We start from the raw sequence: 12,784 nt of genomic DNA on the forward strand, positions 1-12,784 counted from the left end.
CTTGGTCCCTGGCTTTGACTAATAACCATTGTGTGGTCCCAGGATGTCCTGAATAAGAAAGCGTGCTCCCAAACATTTCTAATACCACAGTGTGCTCCCAGACTGTACCCAACAATAGAGAGTGCTCCCAGACTGTGACTAATAACCATCCCGTGCTCCCAGACTGTGACCAATACCATCGCTTGCTCCCAGACTGTCCCCAATAACAGAGCATGCTCTCTGACTGTCCCCACTACCACTGCTTGGTCCCAGACTGTGACTAATAACCATTGTGTGCTCCCAGGATGTCCCAAATAACAGAGCGTGCTTCAAGACATCCCCAATACCACCGTGTGCTCCCAGACAGTAACCCCATAAACACAGTGTGCTTCTAGACTGTCCCCATAAACACAGCGCGCTCCCAGACACAAACTAATACGACTGCATACTCCCAGACGTTGACCAGTAACCATTGCACGCTCCCTAACTATGAACAATAATACAGTGCCCTGACTGTTACACAAATTAATATCACCCAGAATTTAACTAATAACACAGCTTGCTCCCAGATTGTGACTAATAACCACCGTGTGTTCCCAGACTGTGACTAATAACCACTGCGTGCTCCTAGACTGTGACCAATACCACCGCGCACTCCCAGACTGTGACTAATAACCACTGCGTGCTCCTAGACTGTGACCAACACCACCGCACACTCCCAGACTGTGACTAATAACCATTGGGTGCTCCCAGACTGTGACTAATAACCATTGGGTGCTCCCAGACTGTGAGTAATAAGACAGCTCCCTCCCAGACTCTCACTAATACCACCGCGTTCTAGCAGACCAATAACACAGCACACTCCCTAACTGGCACTAATAACCACTGCACGCTCTCAGACTTTGACTAAAAACCACAGCGTGCTCCCAGACTGTTACCAACAACACTGTGTGCTCCCAGACTGTGACTAATAACCACTGTGTGCTCTTAGACTGTGACCAACATTACTGTGCACTCACAGACTGTGACTAATAACCATCACGCACCCCCAGACTGACTAATAACCACTGCGCACTAGCACATTGTCCTCAATACCACCACTCGTTCCAAGACTGTGACTAATACCCATTGTGTGTTCCAAGACTGTCCCCATTACAACCGTGCGCTCCCAGACTGTGAGTAATAACAGATCACCCTCCCAGACTCTTACTTATACCACCGCATTCTAGCAGACTGTGACCAATAGCACTGCACACTCCCTTACTGGCACTAATACCACAGTGTGCTCCCAGACTGTGACTCATAACCATCACGCGCTCCCAGACTGTTACCAATACCATTGCGCGCTACCCAGTGGTGTATACTGGTATCCTGGTTTTGTGCTGCCCTAGGTGTGTGTGTGCCTACTAGTGAGTGAGCTTTTGTGTGTGTGCCTGCTAGTGAGTGAGCTTGTGTGTATGTGTGTGTGTGCCTGATAGTGAGCTAGCTTGTGTGTGTGTGCCTTCTAGTAAGTGAGCTTGTGTGTGCGTGTGTGTGTGCCTGCTCCTTAATGAGATTGTGTGTGTGCCTGCTAGTGAGTAAGCTTGTGTGTGTGTGTGCCTGCTAGTAAGTGAGCTTGTGTGTGTGCCTTCTAGTGAGAGAGCTTGTATGTGTGTCAGCAAGCTTGTCTGTAGGGATCATGTGTGTGTGTTAGTGAGCTTGTCTGTAGAGAGCATGGGTGTGTCTGAGCCTGTCTGTGTTGAGCATGTGTGTGCAGTGAGCTTGTCTGTAGAAAGCATGTGTGTGATCGTGAGCTTGTCTGTAGTGACCATATGTGTATCAGTGGGCTTGTCTGTAGTAAGCATGTGTGTGTCAGTGAGCTTGTCTGCATGTGCCTGTTAGTGAGTGAGCTTTGTGTGTGTGCGTGTGCCTGTTAGTGAGTGAGCTTTGTGTGTGTGTCTGTTAGTAAGTGAGTTGTGTGTGTGTGTCTGTTAGTAAGTGAGCTTGTGTGTGTGTATGCTTGCTAGTGAGTGAGCTTGTGTGTGTGTGTGCCTGCTCCTAAATGAGCTTGTGTGTGTGCGTGTGTGTGTGTGTGTGCACATTGGAATGCCCATTGTAGCGGAGAGCTGATTTCTCACAGTTTAACTCCACCAATATATCCAGAGGATGCAGGAACAAGTAATGAATCTAAGAGAATATCCAGCACAATCAGCAATAAAGTCCCATAGTATCCCATCACCTTTCCCAATCACTGGACGACACACAGTATCAGGAGTAGAACTCAAGTTTAATGTCAACATTCCTGCTTTTATGAGATTCTCCCATGCAAGGGAGGGATTTACATTAATTACACATTGCACCAATCATACAGACGTTACCTCCCACACATCTCCTCCCCTTAGCTTAACAGATAATACAATTATACTGTACATACTTTTCCCCACTTTCCAGATGTACCCTAAATATGAATGATATACCTAAATATGGTACCCCCTGGTAGCCCTGATCTGGGTGAGAAACATCCAAAAATCACCCAGATCAGACCAGGGGTTCGGAAGTTATAGGAAGGTAAAGTTTTGACTGACCGCATGGGTAAAGATGCCGAAAATAGTTCCATGAAATCTGGCCCTGCGGTCGGTCTCTGTTCGTGCCCCAAAACTCCCCAAATGCTATACCACACACAATGGAGTCGGTAACCGGATGAATCCCCTAGTTCGTGGGATTCATCCTACTGAACGACGGGCCGTTCGTGGGTTTCCTTCGGTAGTTTCTGCCGTCCTGGAGGTCTTAGCGGTGTTCGGCTAGTCGAGTGTCCGTTTTGAGTTCCAAACACTCGACGACCAAACACCGCTGTTCATGAGTTTAAGATGGCCGCCGCCACGTGTTCGTCTCACGAATGGCGGCCACCCAGAGGACAAAGAATACACTACACGAAAGGTCAATTACCCGTTCGCAACATTGTTGCAAACAGTAATTGGAGGCACACTTACTACTGGGGTGGTCTGACTGTTCGGTAGTTTCACTCTCATAATAATTGGAGTGATTCTACCGAACAATCAGCCGAATGCTGCATAGAAGGTGAATACACAATACATGAAAATATATTAAAATACACAAATCTTGGTACATAGCTTAATGTCCCTTGCTGCACAAGGTATATGGTCCAAAGTCTCTGTAATAGTACACTATGTCCTTGGCTGGGTCTTAAAGGGCCAGTAGTGCCATTCAAAATCCCATTAATCCCAGCCATTGTACTTAACCCCTTAAGGACCAAACTTCTGGAATAAAAGGGAATCATGACATGTCAGGCACGTCATGTGTCCTTAAGGGGTTAAAGGGCCCCATCTTTCGGGGACCATAATCACTGGGCAGGAGGTGAGCCATCAGCCCCCTCCAGGAAACTGGGGCGTACTCTGGTATAGGACCCAGTCCGCTACATTTCTCCCCTTTACCAAAAAGACTATCCAGACTCCAGACCTCCAATCGGTCTGGGGTGCTGATAGTCGGCCGGCCTTTCTTACCCGGTGTAGCTGTCCTGGTGTCCTCCTGCCACATGTGCCTAGTTGTAAATCCATAGTTTGGTAGCAAAGTAACCAGGGCGCCCTTTCCCCTGGTTGGACAAAACTGCTGCTGCAGTTCCCCTCCTCTAGACCTGGTGGGTCGAGGCCAGCGAAACTTAGCTCTGTGGTCCTCGGTGCCCTTGTTGTAGATGGTGCGCCATCAGGTTCTAAGGCAGAAGGGAAGAGAGTGCAGAAGCCGCCGGCTTTCTGCCCGGATGCCCGCTCTTCTTCCTGCAACACTCTCCTTTGTTGTAGGGGGGGACCAACTGTCTCCCCTTCCAATAAATTGTTCCGCTGTTGGGAAGGGGAACCAGCCGTCTCCCCTTCCAATGACATGCTCAGCCGCTGGGGAGGGAAACCATTTGTCTCCCCTCCCTGTAAGGCACTGTGCCGCTGGGGAGAGAGACCGCCTGTCACTTATTTATTTTTTATTATTGCCATTTATATAGCGCCAACAGATTCCGTAGCGCTTTACAATATTATGAGAGGGGGATTTAACTATAAATAGGACAATTACAAATAAACTTACTTCTCCCAACATCACACTTGGCTGCTGGAGGGGGAAACAGACTGCCTCCCCTTTGGCTAAACGGTCTTGCTGTTGGGAAACAGGACAGACTGTCCTTACCCTTGGTGGTGTAGGTGCAGAGACTACAGTCCCATCTGCACTGTTGTGGGGCTTACTGTCTCCCCTTGGTGGACTATGCGGCCGCTGGGGAGGGAGAACGCTGCTCTCCACCCCCAATGATGCCCAGCATCCCTGTAGCTCACCCTGCGCTGGGGAGGGAGGACGCTACTGTCCTCTCCCTGCAAGGTACACTGCCGCTGGGAAGGGGAGACGATGCTCTCCACTCCCTGCAATTCACACTGCCGCTGGGGATCTGGACCGACTGCCCAGCATCCCTGTAGCTCACCCTGCCGCTGGGGAGGGAGGACGCTACTCTCCTCTCCCTGTAAGGTACACTGCCGCTGGGGAGGGGAGACGATGCTCTCCACTCCCTGCAATTCACACTGCCGTTAGGGAGTAGATGGTACAGACTCCAGGTCTCCTGATGACGGGCTTGGTGGTTGGGGAGGAAGGACGAAACTCAACGCTCCCAATGGTATACAGTCCATAAGCCCCCTCAGGTTAGAATCAGGCAGGGTTACTGTATCAAATAAAAGGGTATAATCCTGTTTGAACTCCCCCTGCTCTGGTGGTACCTGCAGGGTATAGGATGACTGGCTGGAACTTATCAGGTGCTGGTAATCCTGCTCAAGCTCCCATTCCTGGATGGCCAATTCAATCAGGTTTGGCTCCAGGTCTTCAGCCATAGGGAGATCAGCATAGCCTCTCTATAGTTAAGTATGTCCCAAAGCCGGGATTCTGCTGCACTCCCAAAGTCCGGTTCCGCAAAGGCCCCCCATAATAAACCAGGGCCATTGTACTCCTTGCCCTCTGGTTTGTCGAACTTGGCCATTCCGTGAACCCGCTGAACCGTGTACCAACATATCGCTTGGTACGCATCATCGAGAACCAGTTCCCTCCATACCAGTGTATCAAGCTGTATCACCAACTCTTCCCGGGGCTGGTCTCCCAGCATAGGCATCCGTAGAGCCACTCGAGCTTTTAGTCACTGCTCCACACTGGGGAGGGGCTCACCTCGCCAACGCTGGACACCCTCCAGAGTTTCTTCCCACATCTCTTGTCGGGCGTGCTCTCTGCATGTCAACCTGGCTGCCTCTGCTATCGGCCTTATCCAGTGTGGCCAAGATGCTCTGTAACCTCCGGTTAAACTCATCTTTTACCTCGAGCATTGTCCAGGGACTCGCTGGCTCTATGTTGCTCCATATTGATTCCTGTGTCTCTAAGGTGCTGTTACTCTCTGGAGTTTGTTGGACCCTTTGTCCTCTTACAAACTCCTGTACTTCCGTCATGGTTCTGGATATAATCTCTGTTGGTGGAGTTTCCCCATAGTATGACAGCCGGAATTGCAGTTCTCTCTGAAATTCCAACCGCCCCTGTTCCTCTGCTGGGTTGTTCTATACCCAAACTGGAACCTTTTCTGTTCTGTATTACGCCATTATTGCTGTTGCCTTTCCTGGTACTTGCTCCTCTGTGGATCTGGATCCCGACGCTGCCAACCAATGTAGCGGAGAGCTGATTTCTCACAGCTTAACTCCACCAATATATCCAGAGGATGCAGGAACAAGTAATAAATGTAACGGACCGTTTTTCTCACCAGAGGTTAAAAACCGCTTAGGCGATAATCCCCTTCCAGATAGACAAGCAGCTACTGCAATCACCAATCTCCCGAACTGGAAACACACGAACTCGGGAAACAGTCGAACAGGAAAAACCATACGAAAGGTTTACACTCCTGGCAATTGGCATACAATCCAATTCTTCCCAAGAACGAGACGACACTTCATTTTGAGGGTCAAGCAGAATCTGGTTTACTGGGGCTAACTGCCTGGCTTTTATGCAGGTCTCCCACCTGGTGGACACTCCCCTAGGGGACCAGATGGGAAACTGGGAAACATATTGGACATTGACCAATCACAGACATACACCTTTAAACACTCCCACAATGCAGCACAATCCCTCCTCTCTGTCCTGGAGGTAATTGGGAAGTAATCCAATTATCTCCAAGGACAGAGGCAAAACTCCATTAGCCACATGGCAGACAAAGGACAATAAAAGCTAAAAAATTACACACGGTTGCTTTTATCACATAAAACCCATACATTCTACATATCCCCAGATAGCTTAGATCTGAGCGCACATTACTACCGAATGGCACTCAGATCACATACATACGGTTCAATCGCCATGGACTCAAAGTCTTTCCCATAGTCTTTCGTTACACGAATAGGCTCCATGGCATGGCTATCTGGGGTGATGCTGTTCATACGGTCAAACTACCGAATTAACAGTGAGTCGGTTCCACTACCGAACGCAGAGGTAAGGAGGCTGGCGGCTCAGCGGTGTTCGCGCAATCAAGTGTCCGTTTTCAGTTCCATAGTTTGGGCGCTGAACACCGCTGGCCGTTCGGGAGTTAAAATGGCCGCTGCCACGTGTTCGGCAAACGAACAAAGGCCACCCAGCATTCATCAATTAATCTGCGGTTAACCGCAGCTTCTGGGCGGTAAATTGACGGCACACTCCAGTTCCCAGGTGGTCCATCGATCGGTACTTTGTTTGGTAGATTCAATCTACCGAACACCCCGGCAGTGTAACGAGATTATACCCCAACACGCAGGATCCAGCTAAACAGAAGACAACACAGAGGGAAGATACGTCTACCGGTCCTTAGAGTGGCCAGACTCGACGTATATAGGAGAAGCACAGAGTCAGGAACGATCCGAGGTCAAGGGCGCAAAGAGACAGCGTAAACTAGGACTAGCCGGGGTCTGGTACACAGGAAACAGCAAGCCAGCAAACAGAACAGATAAAGCGAAAACGAAGTCAGAATACAAAGCCAAGGTCAAATACGGAGGAACACAACTGAACACCACAAGCGCTAAAGGGAACTGTAGCAGAAACCACGATAGGGCAAGGAACTAAGGGAAAAAGGTAAGTTTAAATATCTTCTAAACTAATGTGATTGGCTCCTGTCATATCCACACCCCCAAAAGGTAAGTGTATGGGGAGTGTGGTATGACAGAGGCCAATGGGAGCCTTTTGCCAATTTAGGCTCCCACTGTCTCTTTAAGAGCGCGCCCGAGACTCGCGGCACGCTCTTAGATTCAGGCGGGACACGTGACCGCTTCTCGCGGTCACTGCCCGCCTTCCTCTTGAAGCCGTCGGATGAGCCGCGCGGCTCGTGCAGCAGCAGAAACGCGCGCGGCTCTTAGAGAGGACCGCGGCCGGCCCCCGGATAAGGTAAGTAACGCTACAGGCAGAAAAGCACAAATAAGCCTTTCTGCAGGGAAAATAAAGGTTTGAACTGCAGGGCCATAGTCTAAAGGGAGCAGGTGAGCAACCAGGCTTCTCCAGTGCACAGTGGCGAGGTTGGTTTCGCCACAATAAATCCAAGAGAATATCCAGCACAATCAGCAATAAAGTCTCATAGTATCCCATCACCTTTCCCAATCACTGGACGACACACAGTATCAGTGGGAACATTCCTGCTTTTATGAGATTCTCCCATGCAAGGGAGGGATTTACATTAATTACACATTGCACCAATCATACAGACGTTACCTCCCACACATCTCCTCCCCTTAGCTTAACAGATAATACAATTATACTGCACATACTTTTCCCCACTTTCTAGATGTACCCCAAATATGTATGATAGCCCTGATCTGGGTGTGGAACATATCCAAAAATCACCCAGATCAGACCAGGGGTTCGGGAGTTATAGGAAGGTAAAGTTTTGACCGACCGCATGGGTAAAGATGGCGAAAATAGTTCCATGAAATCTGGCCCTGCGGTCGGTCTCTGTTCGTGCCCCAAAACTCCCCAAATGCTATACCACACATAATGGAGTCGGTAACCGGATGAATCCCCTAGTTCGTGGGATTCATCCTACCGAACGACGGGCCGTTCGTGGGTTTCCTTCGGTAGTTTCTGCCGTCCTGAAGGTCTTAGCGGTGTTCAGCTAGTCGAGTGTCCGTTTTGAGTTCCATACACTCGACGACCAAACACCGCTGTTCGTGAGTTTAAGATGGGCGCCGCTACGTGTTCGTCTCACGAATGGCGGCCACCCAGAGGACAAAGAATACACTACACGAAAGGCCAATTACCCGTTCGCAACATTGTTGCAAATGGTAATTGGAGGCACACTTACTACTGGGGTGGTCTGACTGTTCGGTAGTTTCACTCTCATAATAACTGGAGTGATTCTACCGAACAATCAGACGAATGCTGCATACAAGGTGAATACACAATACATGAAAATATATTAAAATACACAAATCTTTGTACGTAGCTTAATGTCCCTTGCTGCACAAGGTATATGGTCCGAAGTCTCTGTAATAGTACACTATGTCCTTGGCTGGGTCTTAAAGGGCCAGTAGTGCCATTCAAAATCCCATTAATCCCAGCCATTGTACTTAAAGGGCCCCATCTTTCTGGGACCATAATCACTGGGCAGGAGGTGAGCCATCAGCCCCCTCCAGGAAACTGGGGCGTACTCTGGTATAGGACCCAGTCCGCTACACCCATGTCTGTAGGTCATTGCGCTTGACAGTGTGGTACATTGTGATGCATGTATTTGTCTATGGAGATTATCTGTAAGGCTCAGCAGTATGGGCCATTGGGATGCCAGGTTTGTCTATGGAGATTGTCTGTAAGTCTCTTAGCTCGGCATTACAGTCCATTGGTATGCCCTTGTTGGTCTATGGAGATTATCTGTAAGTCTCCAAGCTCCGCAGTATGGGCCATTGTGTTGCAAGTGTTTGTCTATGTTGATTGTAAGTCGCAGGGCTCCGCAGTACAGGCCATTGAGATGCCCATGTTTGTGTATGGAGATTGTCTGTAGGTCAATGGGCTTGGGCAGTATGGGCCATTATGATGCCAGTATTTGTCTATGGAGATTTTGAGTCACATGGCTCGGCTCTATGGGCCACTGTGATACCGGTGTGTGTTTATGGAGATTGTAAGTTGCTGGGCTCAGCAGTACAGGTCATTGAGATGCCCATGTTTGTCTATGGAGATTGTAAGTCACTGGGCTCAGCAGTATGGGCCGTTGTGATGAACACGTTTCTCTGTAGGTCACTGGGCTCGGCAGTATGGGCCAATTGGATGCTTGTGTTTGTCTATGGAGATTGTAGGTCACTGGGCTCGGCAGTACGGGCCGTTGTGATGAACACGTTTCTCTGTAGGTCACTGGGCTCGGCAGTATGGGCCAATTGGATGCTTGTGTTTGTCTATGGAGATTGTCTGTAGGTCGCTTGGCAGTAAGGGCCATTGTGATGCCCATGTTTGTTTACAGAGATTGTAAGCCACTGAGCTCCGCAGTAAAGGGCCATTATGATGCACGTGTTTTTCTATGGTGATAGTCTGTAAGTCGCTGCGCTCGGCAGTATGGGCAATTGGGATGCCCGTTTTTGTCTATGGAGATTGGCAGTATGGGCCATTACGATGCACGTGTTTGTCTATGGTGATAGTCTGTAAGTCGCTGGGCTTGGCAGTATGGGCCATTGGGATATTGGAGTTTGACTGTGGAGACTACCTGACAGTGTACTTGAGTGAATACAGCAATAGGTTCGGCTGGAAAAGACAATTCCCTGCTTTCTCAACACTTTCACCATATAAAACAGTTTATCTAGTCACAGCATCTCAAACTAGTCTGATGAACTATTGTTTCCAGTTATTTTTTTTTATTTTTTTTAATAAACGTACACCAAAGACAATGCTGAATATATATATATAAAAAGGGGACTCCTTTATTAGGTGCAACTGATTTAGAAATATCAAAAACTCAAATTAAAAAAATAAAATAAAAACAAGCACAATTTGGGCAGTACCAAGGCCCTATAATAAAAAAGTACCAATAGTAACAAATGTATAAAAAACAAAAAAGTTAAATCTGAAACAAACAATACAAAATAATGACTGCTCTGGGTGAAACATTTCAAGGCCAGATTTACTGCTGTGGTATCAAGAAATCCTTCATTAAACAGGCACTTAGTGTGTGAGGATACAGGATAACATGGAAGACAAATGGTGTTCAGATTAAAAACACACAAAAAGATAAAACATAACTGAGAACACAGGCAGGCAGCCGAACCTTGTGCCCCATGTGGGTGATGCAGTTGACAGACCCTGGAATGATAAAACATGCTTAGAGGATAGTGGATAGTACACTGTACAGCTTCCGTCTGATTTATACATAAGGATGTAATTTCTGATTCATCTGCCCTCCACAGCGAATTGAAATAGGACAAGAAAATACATTAAAAAAACAAATGACTAAAATAAAATTGTTGACCATGACTTGCCTATATATGGCAGCAATAACATACAAGGTGGTGCACAATTGTAGTCTTTAGTGACTTGACCGGTCGTACTTCTGGAACGTTAACAAACTGAATAAAGACTCTGAAGAACCTAATTTCCCAGCATTTAATGCATTATTGTTTCCATTTACTCTTCCAATCACTGCGACCGCCCCACGATAACATGACAAAGACCCCATAGTCAATACCGATGGACAGTCACCAAGCTTTTGCCCAACAGAGGCAGCGGGAAATTGAAATGTATCTGACTTTTCCCAAGCATGTCTATGTCAGTGCCGATAGGCGACAAATATTATGAATAAATATTGTAAAAAAACATGTTACATTAGTGTTAATGACCTGATTATTCTATATACAAAGAACATGGACAGAGAGAGCTCTGCACTGGGGCGGTGGAGTGACAGAGGGCTAGTTGTGCACTTGTGCTTTAGGTGTGACACAGGACAATGAAGATATGAGAACTTCTTAATAGTTCACAAATATCGCATAGCAGCACTGGAGCCCGTAGGTTTATTGCAGACATGGATTTCAGGTTGAAAAAGGTCACCTGATCAAGTTCATTGCTTTCTATATCGTGGTGGTGTTATTGGAATAATCTGTATCCTGTGCGCAGTGGTCACACTGCTGTAAGAAGTCCCCTCCCTGAGGCATTCACTGGCTTGTTCCGAAATTGATGGCATGAAGCCTGTCCCACCGCCCCACACCAAGGGCCTCAAATCTTGCTGTCAGCAGGGATCTCTCCAAGAGTGTTGACAATGTCGCTAAATGAGGGCCGGTCCTTGGGGCTGGGAGCCCAGCAGCGATGCATCAGCTTGTAGATCTTGGAGGAACAACCGTCAGGAGTATTGAGCTTTAAAGAGCCAGCCTGTAAGCCTAGGACAAAGAGGAACACATTACGATGAAACCAGGTAAATAATGGAAACAAAAACAAGCACGAGTTACACAAATGGCACAAATCACAGGAAGCCACTGGACATGCAACTGGTCAGCTGATGAGGGATGGTACACATCAGAAGTAGGTACAGGACAAATATTGGTCATCAAAGTTTCGGGAGGTTGATCTAGCCAGAGGGAAGCTATGAATACATTTTAGTCAGTTATCAGGGGTGTGTTGGTACAAGTCAGATTAACTGTTGAACTATAGAAGGTAGTCTAGTACAAGCTACGGAATATATTTTAATCACTTTACAATAGAAAAGGGAAGCCACTGGACAACGGTAGGACAAGCCAAAAGGAGGACACGAGCGGTTGGTCAGTCCCTTACACAGACAATACAAAAAAAACAAAAAACAACAACTGTTCTATACACACTGCTGTGAGAGTGGCTCAATACTGTCTTATGGGGTGTAGAATTCACACAGACTCAGTTTTAAATGCACACTTTTGACAGCTCTAAACTCCATCCATCTCATGTTGCTAGTTCAGGGAAACTGCTAGCCCATGCACTTCCACGTGAAAACTAAAGTTATCTGCATAAGGGGTTGAGTGAGCTTTTATTTTTTATAATTTGTTCCAAAATACAATCAACAAACTAAAAATGTAACCGTTATTTTTTTAACCATTTAAGAGACGAATGTACATACCAGCCAAAACGTCATCATCAAGCATGGCTGTATATGGCAGCTCCCCGTGGGTGAAGATCTCCCACATTAGTACACCAAAAGACCACACATCAGATTTGGTGGAGAAGTCATCATCTTGCACAGCCTCAGGTGGCATCCAGCGTAAGGGAACCCAAGCTTGGCGAAGATGGTAGTATTCACTGCCAGAGAAAACACATTAAATAGCGGGCATTAAATCTAAAAAAAAAATTAATAATATCCCAGGAGAGCAGAATGTCAATGCAAAAACATTCGGGGTGGAGTATTAAAAAATAAATAAAACTGTCTCATTTAATAAAAGGTCCAGGGTAAATTCCAGTTAAATACATATATACACGGCCTGGCACATCCTCCGCGTACACACAGCTGGCTCCTGTAATGTTCTCTGATGTACATTTAGCGTGATGTTAGGTTGTAATGTTCTCGGATTTACATGTAGAGTGTAGCTAGCATGTAGTGGTCTCGGATTTACATGTAGAGTGTAGCTAGCATGTAGTGGTCTCGGATTTACATGTAGAGTGTAGTTAGCATGTAGTGGTCTCGGATTTACATGTAGAGTGTAGTTAGCATGTAGTGGTCTCGGATTTACATGTAGAGTGTAGTTAGCATGTAGTGGTCTCGGTTTTACATGTAGAGTGTAGTTAGCATGTAGTGGTCTCGGATTTACATGTAGAGTGTAGTTAGCATGTAGTGGTCTCGGATGTACATGTAGAGTGT

General features: G+C 47.1%; 1 protein-coding gene across 2 annotated transcripts in view; it reads right to left on the minus strand.

Annotated features, from left to right (window-relative positions):
• PTK7 (protein tyrosine kinase 7 (inactive)) overlaps positions 1 to 12,784 on the minus strand; it is a 436,928-nt gene that overhangs the window by 368,063 nt on the left and 56,081 nt on the right. The window contains exons 19-20 of one of the 2 annotated variants that reach the window (XR_010086639.1): positions 12,050 to 12,228; positions 10,393 to 11,339 (exon numbers count right to left, since the gene is read on the minus strand). Coding sequence is in view for 1 of the 2 variants with exons in the window: in XM_063444205.1 (XP_063300275.1) it covers positions 11,179 to 11,339; positions 12,050 to 12,228 (340 nt within the window). In the remaining variant the exon portion in view is untranslated. Of the gene's footprint in view, positions 1 to 9,878; positions 11,340 to 12,049; positions 12,229 to 12,784 lie in introns of those variants that run through there. The other variant, XM_063444205.1, reaches the window with a different exon arrangement.

This window comes from Pelobates fuscus, chromosome 2 (assembly GCF_036172605.1).
Source record: "Pelobates fuscus isolate aPelFus1 chromosome 2, aPelFus1.pri, whole genome shotgun sequence".
Classification (NCBI taxonomy): domain Eukaryota; kingdom Metazoa; phylum Chordata; class Amphibia; order Anura; family Pelobatidae; genus Pelobates; species Pelobates fuscus.